This window comes from Dreissena polymorpha, chromosome 13, assembly GCF_020536995.1.
Source record: "Dreissena polymorpha isolate Duluth1 chromosome 13, UMN_Dpol_1.0, whole genome shotgun sequence".
Classification (NCBI taxonomy): domain Eukaryota; kingdom Metazoa; phylum Mollusca; class Bivalvia; order Myida; family Dreissenidae; genus Dreissena; species Dreissena polymorpha.
This window is the reverse complement of record NC_068367.1, coordinates 28,252,864-28,274,243: the sequence shown is the minus strand read 5'-3', so window position 1 is coordinate 28,274,243 and position 21,380 is coordinate 28,252,864. Positions and strand designations below refer to the sequence as shown.

General features: G+C 36.3%; 3 protein-coding genes across 3 annotated transcripts in view; 2 read left to right on the top strand and 1 right to left on the bottom strand.

The window, feature by feature from the left end:
• LOC127855739 (uncharacterized) overlaps positions 1 to 2,447 on the top strand; it is a 32,920-nt gene extending 30,473 nt beyond the window's left edge. Inside the window, exon 4 of the mRNA XM_052391536.1 lies at positions 1,716 to 2,447. Within this exon, the coding sequence (XP_052247496.1) occupies positions 1,716 to 2,095 (380 nt within the window). The 3' untranslated portion in view covers positions 2,096 to 2,447. The remainder of the gene's footprint in view (positions 1 to 1,715) is intronic.
• LOC127855742 (succinate dehydrogenase cytochrome b560 subunit, mitochondrial-like) overlaps positions 1 to 21,380 on the bottom strand; it is a 171,179-nt gene that overhangs the window by 42,543 nt on the left and 107,256 nt on the right. The gene's annotated exons all lie outside the window — the stretch shown is intronic.
• Positions 1 to 21,380, top strand: part of LOC127854541 (tubulin monoglutamylase TTLL4-like) — a 724,238-nt gene that overhangs the window by 685,825 nt on the left and 17,033 nt on the right. Inside the window, exons 12-14 of the mRNA XM_052389605.1 lie at positions 11,062 to 11,160; positions 13,784 to 13,918; positions 15,326 to 15,466. Coding sequence (XP_052245565.1) covers positions 11,062 to 11,160; positions 13,784 to 13,918; positions 15,326 to 15,466 — 375 coding nt within the window. The remainder of the gene's footprint in view (positions 1 to 11,061; positions 11,161 to 13,783; positions 13,919 to 15,325; positions 15,467 to 21,380) is intronic.

Below are 21,380 nucleotides of genomic sequence, written 5' to 3'. Positions count from 1 at the left end.
CAACAAAAATAATTGTTTGAAAACCTTCAATTGATAATATATGGCAGTCATTTGGGAAATATAAATGTAATTTTTATGTCCCCCACCCACTATAGTGGGTGACATATTGTTTTTGCCCTGCCTGTTGGTTGGTTTTTTGGTTTGCCCCAACTTTAACATTTACAATAACTTTTGCAATACTTAAGATAGCAACTTGATATTCGTCATGCATATGTATCTCATGGGGCTGCACATTTTGAGTGATGAAAGGTCAAGGTCATCCTTCAAGGTCAGAGGTCAAATATATGTGGCCAAAATCGCTAATTTTATTAATACTTTTGCAATATTGAATATAGCAACTTGATATTTGGCATGCATATGTATCTCATGGAACCGCACATTTTGAGTGGTGAAAGTTCAAGTTCAAGGTCATCTTTCAAGGTCAAAGGTCAACAACAACAAAAAAGCGGCGCAGAAGGGGACATAGTGTTTCTGACAAACACATTTCTTGTTGACATTCGGAATGGGGCTGAATAAAGGCCCCAAATTAGCCCCAAAACTCCACTGGAATTGAGCCCATGACCCCTCAGTATCAAGGCGTATGCCATATCAATAACAGCACTGGGAGGTAAAGATAGATAGACCCTCTCAATCCATGGAGGAAATCTTTTTGTAGCTCCTGCTTAAATCATCCACTGGTATAATTAATTTTCAGCGCTTTCCTATTATAAAGGCATATTTAGCCACTGCTAGTATTCTCCCATTAAAATATGCCACCTTGTTATTTCATGGGCTTTTTTAACAGATGTTAGACAGGTCCTTGTAATCCAAGCATGATAGGGCTTGCAAGCCTAGTCATAAGCATTTGCGCAAATCTGCTGGTGGTCATAATATATACAGTCGATATGTTAGTGGCTTTGTTGTTTGACAAATTTGTACGGCCATTTTCATTGTTATGCACACCCCTGCAATCTTGCAGCTTGACTGAATTAAATTTAGCTGTCTTGACTTTTACTTCATAACTTGATTGGCTTTTTTTTTTATTTGATTGTTTTTGTTGATAACAATTTTTCTTGAACCACATAAACAACCAGAAATTTTGAAGTCAAATTTTTTCTTTCATAAATGATAAAATGGTAAAAATGGTAAAAATGATTGTTAACAATGCGGGGAATCACATGGTCAGATTTGAGAAAAAATGGCCGCAGATGCCTCGATTCGATGGAGAAATTGAGTCTTTAAACAGGTACATCTACCTTATTGCTTACTTGTTTTTAATCGGATAATGCCTATCATAGGGCCAGCCGGAAGCGGTTTCAGCGAGTATCAACCGTTTTCCGCTGGTTGGTCTGAGTTTGGGGATAACTCATGGAATATTTGGCGATTTCCTGACGATTTCTCCATCGAATTGAGGCATCAGCGGCCTTTTTTTCTCAAATCTGACCACGTGATTCCCCGCATTGGTTAAAGACTTTCCAAATATAACAAAAATGTTTGTATGGTTGCGTAGTAGATATGGTGTCGGCCTAGTGAGCGAGAGGTCACGGGTTTGATACTCACTGTGGAAGCATTCTTTAGATCTCCCACATAGACATCAAGTATTGGTTCTTCTCAGGAAACAGACTGGAGAGCGTTTCAGTACACTATAGGTTTTCCATGCAATCCTGCTTAAATAAAATGGTTTAAACTATTATTAAAACCTTTTGAAATGTAACCAGAATCTGATGTTATTCCAGGTACTAATGTTACGTCCACCTCAAGTGGAAATGCTGCCCCAAAATCTGCCACAACAAAGGGTCACAGCAACCCATACGCCCGCCCGCTGAGTGCCAAAGACATCGCAAGTGACCTTCAATCACAGCAGCAGAAGATCAAAAAGACCAACAGCGTATCTCAGATGCAATCGGGTCCGAACGCCATGTTTAATATCGGACCAGACGGAACGCCAGTATTTGGTTATCCAATGAACGCGTTCATGCGTCCCCAGAGTGCCTTGCGAAAGGAGACTCCTGCACAGACCTCCGGTGCGAAATCTACAACAACGAAAAAAACTAGCGAGGAAACGACAGCATCGAAAACTGGAGCGACAAAATCTACCGCCACCGCGAGTCCTTGAAAAGAAATTCCACCAACTAAGCTCGAACGGGAAACTGACCTTAGTCTGAAAGGTCAGTCAAATAATAAAGAAAATAGTGGACCGAAGAATCAGTTCGGACCGGCCTCAAAAGCAACACCTGCTTCGAGTAGCGCGCAGATTTTAAATCTGAGTGTTAATGACCCCTCTTCTAGTCCTGTAAAGGTATCTGCAGCCTCACAGACTCAAAATAGCACCCTTGCAAAGAATGTGGACTCAAGCTTGAGCTCGATTCCCTTAACTCAAGAAGTGGGCTCGGAAAATAGTTCAAAGGCTGTTGCGTACGCTAAACCAGTCTCTTCGCTGCCGCGTCCGGGTTCTGCCGTGAGATCTGGTACGCCAGATTCGCAGATGCCAGTTCGGAACCTGAATTACACTCCCACTAAACCGTACCACGAAGTGGCGAATCCAAAACCTGTAATTTCAGCCACAACCAAAACTCAACAGACTAGCGAGACTATAATAACCGTGAAAGCAGAGCCCCCAAAAGGCGTAACTTATATGGCTCCCTCTGTAATAAATAAGCCAAATAAGGCAAACAAGGCTGCCTTAAGCCAGAGCAGCGGCTCAAATAGTTCCAAACTGTCCAGTGACAGTTCTTCATCGGGAACAATGTACTATAGCAAGAAGTCGAAAGCGGATATTATGATTCACGAACAACGCCCGCCAGCCATTGGTGCGCCTTCCAAACTCCTTCGAGGAGCTGAAAAGGGGTCGGCCACAAATTTTACGTCTGGGTCAGAATTGGATGAAGCAGCAGATGATGAGTCCGAAATTCCGTCAGGGTAAGAATTGACCGAGTCCTTGCTGTGTCCTTACATTAAAAACTTGATGGTCAGTTTTATGTAATTAATGGACTTGATGGTCAGTTTTACATTCTTTATGCTCTTGATGGTCTGTTTTACATACTTTATAGACTTAATGGTCAGTTTTACATCCTTTCGTATGGACTTGATGGTCAGTTTTGCATACTTCATGCACTTCATGGTCAGTTGTATAGACTTCATGGACTTGATGGTTAGTTGTATAGACTTCATGGACTTGATGGTTAGTTGTATAGACTTCATGGACTTGATGGTTGTTTTACATACTTTATGTACTTGATGGTTAGTTGTATAGACTTCATGGACTTGATGGTTAGTTGTATAGACTTCATGGACTTGATGGTTAGTTGTATAGACTTCATGGACTTGATGGTTAGTTGTATAGACTTCATGGACTTGATGGTTGTTTTACATACTTTATGTACTTGATGGTTAGTTGTATAGACTTCATGGACTTGATGGTTAGTTGTATAGACTTCATGGACTTGATGGTTAGTTGTATAGACTTCATGGACTTGATGGTTGTTTTACATACTTTATGTACTTGATGGTTAGTTGTATAGACTTCATGGACTTGATGGTTAGTTGTATAGACTTCATGGACTTGATGGTTAGTTGTATAGACTTCATGGACTTGATGGTTAGTTGTATAGACTTCATGCACTTGATGGTTAGTTGTATAGACTTCATGCACTTGATGGTTAGTTGTATAGACTTTATGGACTTGATGGTTAGTTGTATAGACTTCATGGACTTGATGGTTAGTTGTATAGACTTCATGGACTTGATGGTTAGTTGTATAGACTTCATGGACTTGATGGTTAGTTGTATAGACTTCATGGACTTGATGGTTAGTTGTATAGACTTCATGGAATTGATGGTTAGTTGTATAGACTTCATGGACTTGATGGTTAGTTGTATAGACTTCATGGACTTGATGGTTAGTTGTATAGACTTCATGCACTTGATGGTTAGTTGTATAGACTTCATGGACTTGATGGTTAGTTGTATAGACTTCATGGACTTGATGGTTAGTTGTATAGACTTCATGCACTTGATGGTTGTTTTCCATACTTTATGTACTTGATGTTTATTTAACATACTTGATGGACTTGATGGTTGTTTTACATATTTTATGGACTTGATGGTGGCTTTTATTTACTTTATGTACTTGGTGGTCCGTTTTACGTAATTTATGGACTTGATGGTCAGTTTTATTTACTTTATTTACTTTGTGGTCTATTTTATGTAATTTTTGGACTTGATGGGCAGTTTCACATACTTAATGGACATGATGGTCCTGGAAAAATGATTTTAATACAAAGACTTTAGATAGAAAATTACAAAAATGCATTTAGAACAAAAATAATCTGTTATGTGCTAAACAATCACCACCATGATGACCATTCCAAGTTTAACCCTTTACCATTTAGAACTGTCTAACTACTTTCAAGTTTTTAAGGCTTCATTTCCAAACCTTAGATACTGATGAGCAGCAAACAGCATAAAACCTGAACAGACTGCGAGTAACTCGCAGGCTTTTCTGGTTTAATGCTGTTTGCACGTAGCCATTTTCACTTTGCTTCTAAGTGGGAAAGGGTTAACCTGTCTTATTCCGATCACTGGCTATATTGTACAGGGAGAGGATGCCAGGTGATGGGGAGGCCAGCCTACTTGGGGATGAGGACGAGGACTTCCCAGAAGATTGTGAAGATGACATCGTGGACAATCTAGATGATGACTGCGTTGGAGGATCCGACGGTATGAGAATTATTATTCAAGCTCTTTTTACATAAATCTGATTAGTAGTATTATTTTAGGATCAAGAGATCAAAGTTGAAGGTCACTTGAACGTGCAATATTAAAAATATTTCAACAATTGCACACATTGATTAATTGTCTGTAAGTCAGGGGCATACATGTTTCACAAACTCAAGCTTCTTTTAATGAATCTAATTGTACCTATTAATCCTCTGTAAGACAGCAGGCTGAATCTAATTGTAACTGTTTATGTTGGATTAGAAAGCAGGCTGAGTTTTTATCATAAAACTTCTTCAGTAAATTTTCTTTTTGGTCAATATTCTGACTCCGCTTTGAGTGTATTTTTTATGCCCCCTTTCAAAGAAAAGGGGGCATATAGTGATCGGACTGTCTGTCTGTCTGTCCGTCCGTCTTTCCGTCACACTTTGCGTTTAGGTTTCGAAAAATGCTCATAACTTCTATGTCCCTTGAGATATAACCTTCATTTGGTATGCATGTGTATATTGACAAGGCCTTTCCATACGCAACCAATTTTTTTACCCCTGTGACCTTTACCTTGAAGTTAGGGTCCGTGTTTAGGTTTCGAAATCTGCGTTTAGGTTTCGAAAAATGCTCATAACTTTTATGTCCCTTGAGATAAAGCCTTCATATTTGGTATGCATGTGTATATGGACAAGGCCTTTCCATACGCACAACAGTTTTGACCCCTGTGACCTTGACCTTGAACTTAGGGTCCGCGTTTAGGTTTCAAAATTTGCGTTTAGGTTTCGATAAATGCTCATAAATTCTATGTCCCTTGGGATATAACCTTCATATTTGGTATGCATGTTTATATGGACAATACCTTTCCATACGCTTACAAATTTGGACCCCTGTGACCTTGACCTTGAACTTAGGGTCCGCGTTTTGGTTTCGAAATATGCGTTTAGGTTTAGAAAAATGCTAAAACTTCTATCAAAGTGTTTATAGGGGGCATATGTCATCCTATGGTGACAGCTCTTGTTTCACTTTAATGATCAATATGAATCAATTCTCACTTTTTTTTTGCAGGAAAAAATGTTGAAGCATTGGTAAAGATATCTCAAAACATTAGCAAAGCTTAATGGCAGCATGTGTCAACTCTTTACCACTCAGATGCACACTTTTACGCAATTGTTATCCCATAAAAAATCAAAATAAATTTAACACCTTTAATACCTGGTTCAAGTTTTTAAAGTTTTGATTGCCAAACCTAAAATACTGATGAGCAGCAAACAGCATAGGACCTGAACTGACAGGGCACTGCTCGCAGTCTGTTCTGGTTTTATGCTAGTTGCATATAGCCATTTTCACTTTCTTTGTGAGCATGACAGTTGGGGTAACACTTTCCCACTAAGAGACAAAGTGAAAATTGCTATGTGCAAACAGCATAAAACCAGAACATGCTGCAAGTAACTCGCAGTCTGTTCAGGTTTTATGCTGTTTGCTGCTCATCAGTATCTAAGGGTTAGAAATGAAGCCTTTAAAACTTGAATCTAGTAAGAAAGGTCTTTAATTAAATTTAACTTTCTAAGGGACTACAAACACATCAAAATACGTATCTATGTGTTAAAGGGTAAACAAACACCTGATTTCCAGGCGAGTCCGATGGGTATTCCTTTACCAGCAGTAGCATGTCACGCCCCTCAACCTCGACACAACGCCTAAAGTCACGACCTGTGAGCGCTGTAGAAAGTGAGGTCATCAGCGTCAGTCGATCTCAGACGGCCTCGCCCGATAGGAGCATCAAGCCTCCACTGACCAAGAGTTTGTTTCCAAACATTCCGCCAGTTGTGACTTTCGTTGCTGAGGGCGACAAAGGTATTGCTAGATTAATAAATGATTTATGTAGAATATGTTATGTGGCTTAACCTGTAGGTCTCTAAAACTTAAATATATCCATGACTTTTGCAGACTGGATTTCTTATTTGCATTCCTGTTGAATGAATTTAGCACAAGCCTAAAATCTCTGTACTGGTTAATTTTAAACCAGTCTTGCTTAGATTCTCATTTTCATATAAGTTTGCTTGAAACATTTTTGTGGTCTTGAGTAATAATATATGAATTTGAACTTTTTCATGCGAACCGTTTATTTTGATGACTTGATTTCAGTTGAACAACTACCATGGGAAGTGAGAAAATACCTTAAATGGCGTATAACCTCCATAACTCCGAATGTTGTGAAACACTGCCTGGCGCGATCAGGATTTCGGATCACGAAACGCAACCATGACTGGCTGGGCTGCTGGGGAAAGCACATGAAATCTCAGGGATTCAAGGCTTTAAGAGAGTATCAGAAGGTTGGTGTTTTTTTACTATTCTCGGAATGGGGCCGTGGGGCTTTGGATTGTCAAAAATCGCTTCACTTTGACTAAAATTGTGTAGTCCATCCCTCCACCTGTCACAAACAAAATTATGTGGGGAGGAATATCAATTCAACAAATTTGCTTGTTAATCTAGTATGTGCTTTTAAACGTTTTACCGTATTGCCTCTTTTTTTTTAGCTGAACCATTACCCAGGGTCATTCCAAATTGGCCGCAAAGATAGACTGTGGCGTAACCTCTCAAAGATGCAGGTCCACTTCGGGAAGAAGGAGTTTGGGTTTTTCCCGCAGACCTTCTGCCTTCCATATGACTCAAAGCTCCTGAAACGAGCATTTGAAGACGGAAGTACAAAGCAGAAATGGATAGTCAAACCAGTACGTTCCTATGGATTTGGCCACTCAAAATATTTTGCAAACATTGCATACTTATGATAAAACTTAAGTAATTTTTCTTCTGAAGTACAAAGCAAAAATGGATAGTCAAGCCAGTATGTTCCTATAGATTAGGCCACTACCAATGTTTTGCAAATTGTCACATACTTCTGATAAAACTACTGTAATTTGTGTTCTGGGGTCGTACTCCAGAAGCATCTTAAGTCAAATTGTATTCTTATCCTTAAATTGGGAAATTTTCTTAAGTGTTTCATATTGCAATATATTTGCATCAAGATATACATTTAAATAAAATCATTATGCCAATGTTATTTTAGGAATGCCAAAAAAAAATGAGTTTTCTTTTTAAGTAAAGAAATACAAGACATTGTAATTTTTTACTTAAGTGAAATTATTTAAGAAATAACTTAAGATGTTTCTGGAATACCACCCCTGAAGTACAAAGAAGAAATGGATAGTCAAAACAGTAAGACATACACAGAATTCTATGCTTCTATGATTCTAATATGATCATTCATTCCCATAAATATGGCCTCCACCTTTTCCTATAGGTTTATCCATTCTTATAGATTTGACAATCCTCATTCCCTTTAGGTTCAACCTTTTCTATAGATTCAGCCACCCAGAGTATTTTGCAAATGTTCGCATGTTTATACTCTCCGATCATAAACATGAGAGTTTAACATACCAACATGTTCGTTAGGCATTGTAGATTGCGAAATGAAAAAATTTTTAGGTTCAAAAGTGCTTGGTGGCTTAGAAATCTGAGAAGGCTCCAAAATTAAGACAAAAAAAATATATATAATGCAAAATTACTTGTAATCAGTGGCTGTTTTCTATTTGTACATGTTTAAACTGTCATTAATGTGAGTTTTAGCATTGAAATTGTGATGGAATGTAAGATTTTATAAACTAAGAGTTTTTTTGTTTTTTTTCATGAACAGTTTGCAATGTGACAAAATTTGTTCTTTTTCATAGCCAGCTTCTGCTCGAGGTATCGGAATCAAGGTTATCAGCAAACTAACCCAAGTACCAAAGAAACGGCCTGTCATAGTTCAAAGGTATGAGTCTGGTTATGAGAAAACAGGGCTTAATGCATGTGCGTATAGTGTCATCCCAGATTAGCCTGTCCACTGTGGTGCAGTCAGCGCAGGCTTATGAGGAACAACAGTGTTCACTTTTATTAAAATTTGTGATAAAGTCAGTCTCTTCTTAACGAAAATCCAGTTAAGGGGAAAATTGCAGACTGCACAGGCTAATCTGGGATGACACTTTACTAAAATGCATTAAGCCCAGTTTTCCTAGGACAAGTATTGCTTTCCTATTGTGTGCAGATTGAAGTCTAAGGAGTGTTACGGTAATGTTTTTAAAAATTGATTATTTTTTAAATTATTTATCAATTTCTAATTATTTTGTATGATTTCAGGTATCTTGCCCGTCCCTACCTTATCAACGATAGCAAGTTTGACATGAGGGTCTATGTGTATGTCAGCTCGTTCGATCCGCTACGGCTCTACGTGTTTGAAGACGGACTTGCAAGATTTGCCTCAATGAAGTATGCTTAAATAATTAAAAAGAATATAAACTTTCGTACATAAAGTTGACAGAAACTGAATCCCCAACTATAGCTACAACAAACTGAATCCCCAACTATAGCTACAACAACCTGAATCCCCAACTATAGCTACAACAAACTGAATCCCCAACTATAGCTACAACAAACTGAATCCCCAACTATAGCTACAACAAACTGAATCCTTAACTATAGTTACAACAAACTGAACAGCCAACTTAAGTATTAAGTGTATGTGCATAAAGTGTTGTCCCAGATAAGGTTGTGCAGTCTGCACAGGCTAATTACCAGATAAGGTTGTGCAGTCTGCACAGGCTAATTAGGTACAACACTTTCCACTATTATGGATTTTTTGTTAAAAAGAAGTCTCTAATTAGTGAATATCAGGTTTAGGAGGAAAGTGTAGTCCCTGATAAGCCTGTGCACACTGCGTTGGCTAATCTTGGATGTCACTTGAGGTACATGCATTAAGCCCCATTTTCCCTGAAAATGGCTTATAAAGTTGAACATTTTTTTCCTTCCAGGTATTCCAGTTCCATGAAACATCTCGCAAACAAGTTCATGCACCTGACAAACTACTCAGTGAACAGACGATACTGTGTGTCAAGGGCACAAGTGGTAAGTGTCAAGGTCACAAGTGGAAAGTTTTAAGGTCACAAGTGATCAGTGTCAAGATCACAATTATAAGTTTCAAGGTCACAAGTGGTAGTTTTAAAGTCACAAATGATTTGTGTCAAGGTCTCAATATGTAAGTTTCAAGGTCAATGTTACAAGTGGTTAGTGTCAAGGTCGCAAACAGTAAGTTTCAAGGTCTCAAGTGATAAGTGTCAAGGTCACAAGTGATAGGTGCCAAGATCACAAGTTGTAAGTGTCAAGGTCACAAGTGGTTAGTGTCAAGGTCACAAATGGTAATTTTTAAGGTCACAAGTGATAAGTTGCAAGATAACAATTGGTAAATTTTAAGGTCACAAGTGTTAAGTGTCAAGGTCACGAGTGGTAAGTGTCAAAGTCACAAATGGGTAGTTTCAAGGTCACAAGTGATAAGTGTCAAGGTCACAAGTGATAACTGTCAAGATCACAAGTTGTAAGTGTCAACGTCACAAATGGTAATGTTCAAGGTCACAAGTGATAAGTTTCAAGATCACAAATGCTAAGTGTCAAGGTCAAAACTGGTAAGTGTCAAGGTCACTATTGGTAACTGTCATGGAGCAATTTGTAATAGTCAAGGTCACAAGTGGTAAGTGTCAACGTCACAATTTTTAAGAGTTAAGGTCACAAGTGGCAAGTGGTTGTGATTGTAGAGGAATGAAAATCAATCACACTCTGTGGTAAAACACTTAAAAATCCGGGTAGCCTCTAGAACGTGGAATCTCCTGTATCATGCATTATCACCTCTATTTTAACTAACCGTTATTCATGGGATGATGGCTATAAGGTAGAGAATCCAACATGCAGTCAATGCTATTTAATGGCGGCAATTAAATTGAAATAGAGTCTGAATTGTGGCCAATATCATTGACATAATTTTTTCGACAACTTCTTAACCCTTTGCATGCTGGGAAATTTGTCGTCTGCTAAAATGTTGTCTGCTGAATTTCTAAAATTAGCATTTTCCTCTTGTTTTTTTTTCAAATAATACTATCAGAATAGCAAACATTTCTAAAATTAGCATTTTCCTCTTGTTTTTTTTTCAAATAATACTATCAGAATAGCAAACAGTTTGGATCATGATGAGACGCCACGTTCTGTGAATTTTAAAATTCGGTTCCAGCACTGAAAGAGATAAGAGTGGCACAATTAAGTGGTGAAAATCTTTTTTGATCAAGCAGGAACCCTGGTAATGCTAATGATTTGTTTTAATGCATAAGAACACATAATGTTTTATAAGCCAAAACCAATGATTAAGTGTTGACAATTGTATTTGAGCCAGCAAGAACCTTGCTAAATCCCTGGTGATTTGCTTGTATGCATAAGAACACTTTATTTGTTATTAGCCAAAAACAAGTGATTAATCAAAAAGTATTTCTTAATGATTTCTTTTTAATTGAATGACAGGAGTCTGAAGGCGTTTTGGAACTACATGAAGCGGCAGGGAATCAACACGAATGCTATCTGGGAGAGCATGAAGGACCTCATTATCAAGACCATTATCTGGTATGAACAGCATTTGTAAGGCCATTATCTGGCATGAACAACATTTGTTAGGCCATTATCTGGTATGAACAACATTTGTAAAGCCATTATCTGGTATGAACAATATTTCTAAGGCCATTATCTGGTATGAACAACATTTGTAAGTCCATTATCTGGTATGAACAACATTTGTAAGGCCATTATCTGGTATGAACAACATTTGTAAGGCAATTATCTCATATGAACAACATTTGCAAGGTTATTATCTCGTATGAACAACATTTGTAAGGCCATTATCTGGTATGAACAACATTTGTAATGCCATTATCTAGTATAAACAATATTCGTAAGGCCATTATCTGGTATAAACAATATTTGTAAGACCTTCATTTGATACCAAGGCCTTTATCTAGTATAAACAACATTTGTAAGACCTTCGTTTGGAACCGAGGCCATTAGATGGCATAAACAACATTTGTAAGACCTTCATTTGGTACCAAGGCCTTTATCTGGTACAAACAACATTTGTAAGACCTTCATTTGGAACCAAGTCCATTAGATGGTATGAACAACATTTGTAAAACCTTCATTTGGTACCAAGGCCTTTAGTTGGTATAAACAACATTTGTAGGACCTTCATTTGAAACCAAGGCCATTAGATGGCATAAACAACATTTGAAAGACCTTCATTTGGTACCAAGGTCTTTTTCTGGTATAAACAACATTTGTAAGACCTTCATTTGGAACCAAGGCCTTTAGTTGGTATAAACAACATTTGTAAGACCTTCACTTGGTACAAATGCCTTTAGTTGGTGTAAACAACATTTGTAAAACAATAGTCTGGTACCAATATAGTTATATCTAGACCATTTTGTGGTACGTGCAACATTTTTAAAAGTGGACACTAAGAACACAAGTTGGACTTTATTAACATTTATCAAGACATTTTCTCGATGTTTGCTTTTTGGTAATGAAAATACTATACATTGTGTTGCAAGGCTAAAACAGTTTTTTGTGCATCATGTATATATTTTTTCAGATGTTAATTCAGATGATAGGAGAATGGTTAGTGAGTTGTAATGTAGCACTTTTGTATTCAGTGTAATCATCATCATGGTGTTGTTTGTATTCAGGTGCCAACAGGGAAAGTACCAATGCTAACTTCACCATGAAATTTAAGAAAAATGTATTTTAAGTCTCCTTATTTTTTCAGATGTGTTCTTTTTGTAAAGAAACTTTTTTGCAAACATTAAAATTTGTCATTTGTTCAAATGCAAAATAAAAAAAACAACATTTACACAAGTACTATGACAATTATTGTTTTTTGTAATCACAAATTTCCTTAAAAATAGACTGAACGAGTGAAAAAAAGATACTTTCGAACTTTGCGATTTGCTTTTTAATCACATATAACCACTCTCCTGTGTAAAGCTTCAATTAGAATTTAATTAAAATAGTCTCTATATAGATATTATTTTGAGTAAATGTCAGTGCATTTTAAATAATAGAAAAAATGAATATTTTAAGACACACAATATGTCCCCAGCGTACTTTTTGTTTTCGTAGTTGTAACAAACATGTATTTCATTTCACATGTGCATGTTGTTTCTACACCGATAATATTTGTCAATTAATCTTGTTGTGTCGTTTTCACCAGGTGTATGTCCTATATCAAACATAAATATACCCACCGTTATAATGTCATTTAAATATTGTACTTATTTGCTACTAATGAACATTAAGGTCCCATTGGCCACCGTGTATTGGTCCATTAAAATCAAATGATATTTTTGGCTATTAAAATTAAATGATATTTTTGGCTAATACCTGGGCAGCTGAAGTTTATCGGACTTACTTTAGCTCTAAAATTTAATGTTTTCCTGGGAAAGGTCACCGGGGCATGTCCATTGATACATGCAGACACACTTGTTAACCCTTTTCCACTTAGATACGTATTGTGACGCTTTTGTAGTCCCTTAGAAAGTTAAATTTAATTAAAAAAACTTTCTTACTAGATTCAAGTTTAAAAGGCTTCATTTCAAACCTTTACATGTAGATACTGATGAGCAGCAAACAGCATAAAACCTGAACAGACTGCAAGTTACTCGCAGGCTGTTCTGGTTTTATGCTGTTTGCACATAGACATATTCACTTTGCGTCTGAGTGGTAAAGGGTTATTCTACCACGGCACGTGACTTGTTTTCTATATACAAAGAAGGAAAAATACTGTTGGTTATTACCCCAATATACCAACGGTTGTTCAAAGTGACGTCACTTTGTTTTTCCGCGCACTGTTTATGAATGAAGACGACGTCAATTGATTTTAATTGTTGTGGTGACGTCACATTTTTGCGGAAAATTGGAGGACGTTCGGTTAATATAATTCTCATTTATAACATTTAAATCGCAGATAACTTATTAATGAATTCGTGTTAGAATCGAAATAATCGACGGGTAACCGTTGGTTATTGCGGTAATAACCAACGGTATGTCGTTCCAATGCTTGTTATCAAACCACTCGGGCTACGCCCTCGTGGTTTATTTCCTACTCATCGGAACTCCATACCGTTGGTTTTTTCGCAATAACCAACGGTTACCCGTCGATTATTTCTTAAATAAACTATGAAACACACACATTTTACAGCTCTGAAGGCCCGGTGAACAGCTTGGTGAAAGCGAACTGCAAGAGTCGCTACTGCGTTCATGAGTTGTTTGACTTTGACATTCTACTGGATGAGAGCTTAAAGCCGTGGGTCCTAGAAGTCAACATCTCACCTAGGTCTGTCCGTTAAATAGAAATTTATAAAGTAACTGAGGTTTATTGCAATAATTGAGCCTCCCTCAAGGAAAATGGGATTTCATACATGTCGGTAAAGTTTCGTCCCAGATTAATTTTCGCACAGGCAAATTTTTGCACAGGCTAATTTTCCCTAAGAAAATGCTTCCTTGAAATGAAAAAATACCTTTAAAGCTGAAAGTGTTGTCCCTGGTAAGCCTGTGCAGGCTGCACTGGCTTATCTTCCCTCATTAGCCTGTGCAGACTACACGGGCTTATCTGGGATGACACTTTCCCAGAGTGAGGTTCAATTATTTCCTAATTATAACTACCAGAATTTTACTTATTTAAACTTTTTAGCTTATCAGATTTACCTCTTCCAATGCCAAGTTTATTCCAAATGGTTTGAGGTTATTTTAATAAATAAGACTTTTGTCATCGCTCGCCATAGGCGGAGGGATATTGTTTTGGCGGTGTCCGTCTTTCCATCCTTCCGTTCGACCGGCACTTTTTTGTCAGGAGCCATATCTTGAAAGTGCTTTGGCGGATTTCGTTGAAACTTGGTATGAGTATATATATATGGATAAGAGGATGATGCACTCTAAATGGCATTGTACAACATCTGTTAATAACGGAGTTATGGCCCTTTGTATCTTGAAAAAATGCTTTTTTGTGTGTCTGGAGCCATATCTTGAAGGAGCTTTGGCGGATTTCATTGAAACTTGATATGAGTATGTATATGGATAAGAGGATGATACACGCCAAAATGTAAATGGCATCGTACACCATCGGATTATAATGGAGCTATGGCCCTTTGAAAAAATGCTTTTTTGTTTGTCCGGAGCCATATCTTGGAAGTGCTTTTGCGGATTTCATTGAAACTTGGTATGAGTATATTTACATGGATAAGAGGATGATGCACGTTGGTGTTGTCCATCTGTCCAGAAAACTTTTGTGTCCAGAAGTATATTGGCGGGGGATATCAATTCAACGAATTTGCTTGTTGACTCTTTTAGTGTGGGCGGGATATATTACTCATCTTTAGCGCTTCCTAAATTACAAATCAGTTTAATAATATCAGATTATTTTGCTTGTTGAGTCAAAAGTTACAGTTTTGTTTTTCTTAATCACACTAATGGTGCTTTTAGATTGTATTACCCCCTCTAAAAATATTTGTGGTTTTCTCTCCGCAGTTTGCATTCATACTACCAGCTATGTTTAGTTGTGTTTTTCCCGCTAATGGCACTTTCAGATTTAATGATCCAAAGCATTTATTATTTGTGTTCATTTCCACAGTTTGCATTTGAACTCTTAATTATACGTAAAATATTTTGATTGTCATAGTCACACTTATGTTGCTTTCAGATTTAATGATTAAAAATCGTATTAATCATTACGTTTCTTTTTCAGTTTGCATTCAAACTCGCAGCTGGACGTGAACATCAAGGGTCAGATGATCAAAGACCTCATGAACATCTCTGGAATCCGAGTGCCCGACAAGCACGACGTCGTGCCGCATGCACCTCAGACCAGCTGCCCTCCAGATCTCAGGTGAGTTGACCTTCGACCTCTTGCAAATGGTTTGGCCTTCGACTCATGCAAATGAGAACCATTTATCTCTTGCGAATGAGTTGACTTTTGACCCCATGCAAATGAGTTGACCTTTTTAATCTAATGCTACTGAGTTGACCTTTGAACATATGCAAATGACTTTACTTTTGATCTCATGCAAATAAGTTGATTTTTTTTTCTCATGTCAATTAGATGACCTTTTATTTCATGCGGATTTTGTTACTTTAGACCTCCTGCCAATAAGTGTATCATATACCTCATGTTCTCTAGTTTACATTTGACCTCATTGCAATGGTTTGACCTTTGACCTCATGCCAATTAGTTGACCTTATTCCAATCAGTTTACATTTAACCTCATGGCAATCAGTTAACATTTGACCTCATGGCTTTCCCTTGACCTTGGACTTGATGTTAATTAAGAGAATTTTAAACTCATGTCACATGCACATCTTTATGTAGTATTTACCTTTGACATCGGATTGTTACACTACCTGATCTGAGGCTTTGTTGACCTTTGACCTCATGACAATAAATTCATGACTTTAACTCTTTCAGTGCTGGAACCGAATTTTGAAGGCCTTTGCAAACAGTTTGGATCCAGATGAGACGCCACAGAACGTGGCGTCTCATCAGGATCCAAACTGTTTGCTATTCTGATAGTATTCTTTGAAAAAATTCGAAGAAAATGCTAATTTTAGAAATTCAGCAGACCACATTTTAGCAGACGACAAATTTCCCAGCATGCAAAGGGTTAAACTGTGCTGTACAATTGAGAACAAAGGACCATCTTTAAAAAAATGATATTGCTATGCATGCTATTAGTATGAATCTGGAAGCATTTTTTACTTTGAATGATTAACTACATAAATCATTAATACCATCTTTAAATAATCATCTTTTTGAAAGAGACGTTCATTTTGTGTCAGTAAAGAGGTGTGAGTTCAGTATTCACTCAAGGTATCTGAAACAGTTAACATTTAATGGTGAAACTGGAAAAAGATGAGGAAGTATATACGTCTTTTTGTGTTTTCATAGATTAAATTTTTTCCGTTACTAGAGTTGCGACACCTTAAGGGTTTCGCGGGATGGAATGAGTGGGAACTAAAAAAATGTGGGTTCGAAAATTTTGGGTAAGAAAATGTGGGAACACAAATTTTGGGTACTAAACAAATGTGGGTACGAACATTTTGGTTACGAAAAAAAATGTGGGTACGAAAATTGTGGGTACAATGGGTCAATGTTAAGGTTTTAGCATGGCGGACGCTGGACGGCGAAAAGACACGATACGACACGATGAGCTGCCTATGACAATACCTCAGGTATTCTCCGAAAACAGCCGAGCGCATATGCATAAGTCAGTGAGTAATACTCAACAAGACTATTGTCAAGCAAATTTGTCCCCTAACGGCTCAACCATTGTCAGAATTTATTTTATTTTATTATTTATTGCCATTGAAACCAGAATTTTTGACGTAGGAACAAAATGAAATCACGTGCATAATGTCCTTACTGCCATCTATCCATGTTTCAAGTTTCATGAAAAAATATTAAGAACTTTTAAAGTTATCGCAGGATTCAGAAAAGTGTGACAGACTGACTGACTGACTGACTGACGGACACACAGAGCACAAACCATAAATCCCCTCCGGTGAAACCGGTAGTGGACTAATAAAAGCTAGGCACGGCATATAAAATCAGAACCACTGGGTCGAATCTGCTGAAACTTGGCCACATTATAGATTATAGTCCAAACAAGCTACAGAATGAGCGTTTTTGGACCTGGCAGCGTAAAACATTAACCAATAATGGACAGCACAAAATGGGTCATTTTGTACAAAAAATGTAAACTTTGAGTGGCATTTAATGACCTTTAGACATCAGAAAGTTGCAAATTTTTAATATTCTGCACACTTCACTTGTTTTTTTTTACAAATTTAGAAGCATTTATGCTTGGGATGTATATAAACCATGTTATTCAGTGTCAAATTTGGCAAAAAATCACAATACAATCCCAAAAATGGCTAAGCAGCAATGCCCCTTTAACATTATTCCTTATATTTAATTGTATTGTTTAAAAAGATAACTGTGTATATTTAATCATAATGGCTCTGTATATCACACATGATAGGGCACTGCTGGGGCTTGAACCCAGAACTCATCTCACATTGTAAGATGCGTTTTTCAATTAAACTACAATGACTGTATCTTGTGAAGTGGAGCCAACATACACCCACATACCGGTAAGTGAAAAAATCATTCTGTCCATATATTTGTACTGGGCGTTAGTGAAAGTGAAAGTCTTTTTCCAGGTTTTCCCTGATTTCCAGGTTGGCTGGAAACCATGTTTAACTATGATAAAATGTTCTTTAGATGCCATGTGTATTAATATATAGGTCTATTTTTCTGAGATATTAATGAAAATGCCTTTGGGTATGTGGCGAATATTTAAAAAATCTGCAACTTGATATATGGTGCTAACACGGTAAAATTGTATGAGCCCAAATTATAATAGATGAATGCGTATTATGCTTCTCTGCTTATACTATGACGACATGTTCATACAATGTCATTTTTATTATTATACATGTATATGCCAAATTTAATGAAAAAGACTTGAAAATGTGTGTCGCAAGATACCAAGTACGAAAAAAATCAGCATTTTTATGTAGCGTCATCACACGGTAAAATTATTTGTGCCCAAAATAATAATAGATGAATGCATATAAGGCTTCAATGTTGCTTATACTATGACTACTGGTTCATACGATGCCATTTTTATAAATATCTATGCCAAATTTAATGAAATAGACATGAAAATGTGTGTCGCCAGGTACCAAGTAAGAAAAAAATCAGCATTTTTATCTAGGGTCTTTACACGGTTAAATTATTTGTGCACAAATAATAATAGATGAATGCATATTAGGCTTCAATGTTGCTTATACTATGACTACTGGTTCATACAATGCCATTTTTATAAATATCTATGCCAAATTTAATGAAATAGACTTGAAAATGTGTGTCGCCAGGTACCAAATAAGAAAAAAATCAGCATTTTTATATAGGGTCTTCACACAGTAAAATTATTTGTGCCCAAGTAATAATAGATGAATGCATATTAGGCTTCAATGTTGCTTATACTATGACTACTGGTTCATACGATGCCAATTTTATTAATATCTATGCCAAATTTAATGAAATAGACTTGAAAATGTGTGTAGCCAGGTACCAAGTAAGAAAAAAATCAGCATTTTTATGTAGGGTCTTCACACAGTAAAATTATTTGTGCCCAAATAAGAATAGATGAATGCATATTAGGCTTCAATGTTGCTTATACTATGACTAATGGTTCATACGATACCATTTTTATAAATATCTATGCCAAATTTAATGAAATAGACTTGAAAATGTGATTCGCCAGTTACCAAGAAAGAAAAAAATCCGCATTTTTATGTAGGGTCTTCACACGGTAAAATTATTTGTTTCCAAATAATAATAGATGAATGCATATTAGGCTTCAATGTTGCTTATACTATGACGATATGTTCATACAATGCCATTTTTAAAAATATCTATGCCAAATTTAATGAAATAGAATTAAAATGTGTGTCGCCAGGTACCAAGTAAGAAAAAAATCAGCATTTTTATGTAGGGTCTTCACATGGTGAAATTATTTGTGCCAAAAATAATAACAGATGAATGCATATTAGGCTTCAATGTTGCTTATACTATGACTACTGGTTCATACAATGCCATTTTTAAAAATATCTATGCCAAATTTAATGAAATAGACTTGAAAATGTGTGTCGCCAGGTACCAAGTAAGAAAAAATCAGCATTTTTATGTAGGGTCTTCACACGGTAAAATTATTTGTGCCCAAATAATAATAGATGAATGCATATTAGGCTTCAATGCTGCTTATACTATGACTACTGGTTCATACGATGCCAGTTTTATAAATATCTATGCCAAATTTAATGAAATAGACTTGAAAATGTGTGTCGCCAGGTACCAAATAAGAAAAAAATCAGCATTTTTATGTAGGATCTTCACACGGTAAAATTGTTTGTGCCCAAATAATAATACATGTAGATGAATGCATATTAGGCTTCAATGTTGCTTATACTATGACTACTGGTTCATACGATGCCATTTTTTAAAATATCTATGCCAAATTTAATGAAAAAGACTTGAAAATGTGTGTCGCCAGGTACCAAGTAAGAAAAAAATCATCATTTTTATGTAGGGTCTTCACACAGTAAAATTATTTGTGCCCAATTAATAATAGATGAATGCATATTAGGCTTCAATGTTGCTTATACTATGACAACTGGTTCATACGATGCCAATTTTATAAATATCTATGCCATATTTAATGAAATAGACTTGAAAATGTGTGTCGCCAGGTACCAAGTAAGAAAAAAATCAGCATTTTTATGTAGGGTCTTCACACAGTAAAATTATTTGTGCCCAAATAATAATAGATAAATGCATATTAGGCTTCAATGCAGGGTTGGCATATTGACCGGTCAATTGAGTATTGACCGGGCCGGCGGTCAATACCTGGTTAAAACCGGTCAATACTGGTCATTACTGGTCGATTGAAAATTGTAGCATTTAAACATTACAAAGGAGCCATTTTATATAAAATCAATAATTATTCTGTAATTGATAAACTTTTTTCTGAGTTATTTATTTTTAAAAAAATCTTTAAAGCTGTAAAAAGTTACTTCTTAATTATTTATGGAAACAGCCTCAAATACATAAGGACTAAGGCAATATCTTTATCTCAGTGTATCACATCTGTTACTAATTAGCCAGATTTTACATAAATTCCAGGTTGATAAACACAACAAGGTAAAGGTACCTTGTAGTCGGTGAGATATAATAATAATACAGTTAGTAAGGCTCGTACCCTGGGTACGGTAAATATACTAAAACATACGCGGGAATTTTAACACTAAATCGGTTGTTGTCGGCTATTTGTAAAAATTAATTATGTTTACATTTATGTAAATTTTCTGTTAAATGGCATTTATATTATCAAAACTCATTGTTAAAATCAATAATGGGATTTAATTTTAAATCTTAAATTGTTTAAAGTCGCGTCATTGTATGACGTCGTCAAGTATAATATTTTCCGCGACATCGCACGTTCACTTTTTACCCTCATAGAGTTTTTAAAAGAAACATTATTTGGTTACCAAGGTCTGTTAAATGGGGAACACCATATTCGGTATTTATATTATGTTTTAACAATTAATTAATGCTGTGCAATAAATATTGTTTAAGATATTTCGATATTTATTGAAAATGTTTCAAAATGTTATTTATGAAACCTCTTATTCTAATGAGTGTATGCTATTATATTATACTTTGAAAAGCATATCTGTTGTACTATAATCTTATTATTCATTTATTACTGTTAATTTCATTTATTGTAGAGAATCGTCAATGTTACATCTAGTCGCCAATGCTTGTCGTCAGTGTTAGTCGTAAATGCTTGTGATCATTGTCGTCGATGTAAGTCGTCAATCCTTATCGTCATTATACATGAAGGAAATAAAAGCAGAAACAGAGACGTATTCTTGATTACTTGCTTATTCCTACGGCGTCCTCTCAACACTCATACTAAAAAGCATGTTGATGCAGATTTTTTAAAAGAGAAGTTTGTTTAAGGTAAACAATATTGTTTTACGTTAATCGGTAGCATGTTTAATGACATCGGATTTTTGGCGGATATACAACTCGGATACAATCTAATATTTGCGGGTTTGTTTAAGTTTATTTACCGTACCCAGGGTACATGTAAGTAAAATTAAGAGTACCCGGGGTACATGTACCGGTAAGTAGTACCCGAGCCGAGAATGACCAATCGAGCCTTAGTAAGTGAGTG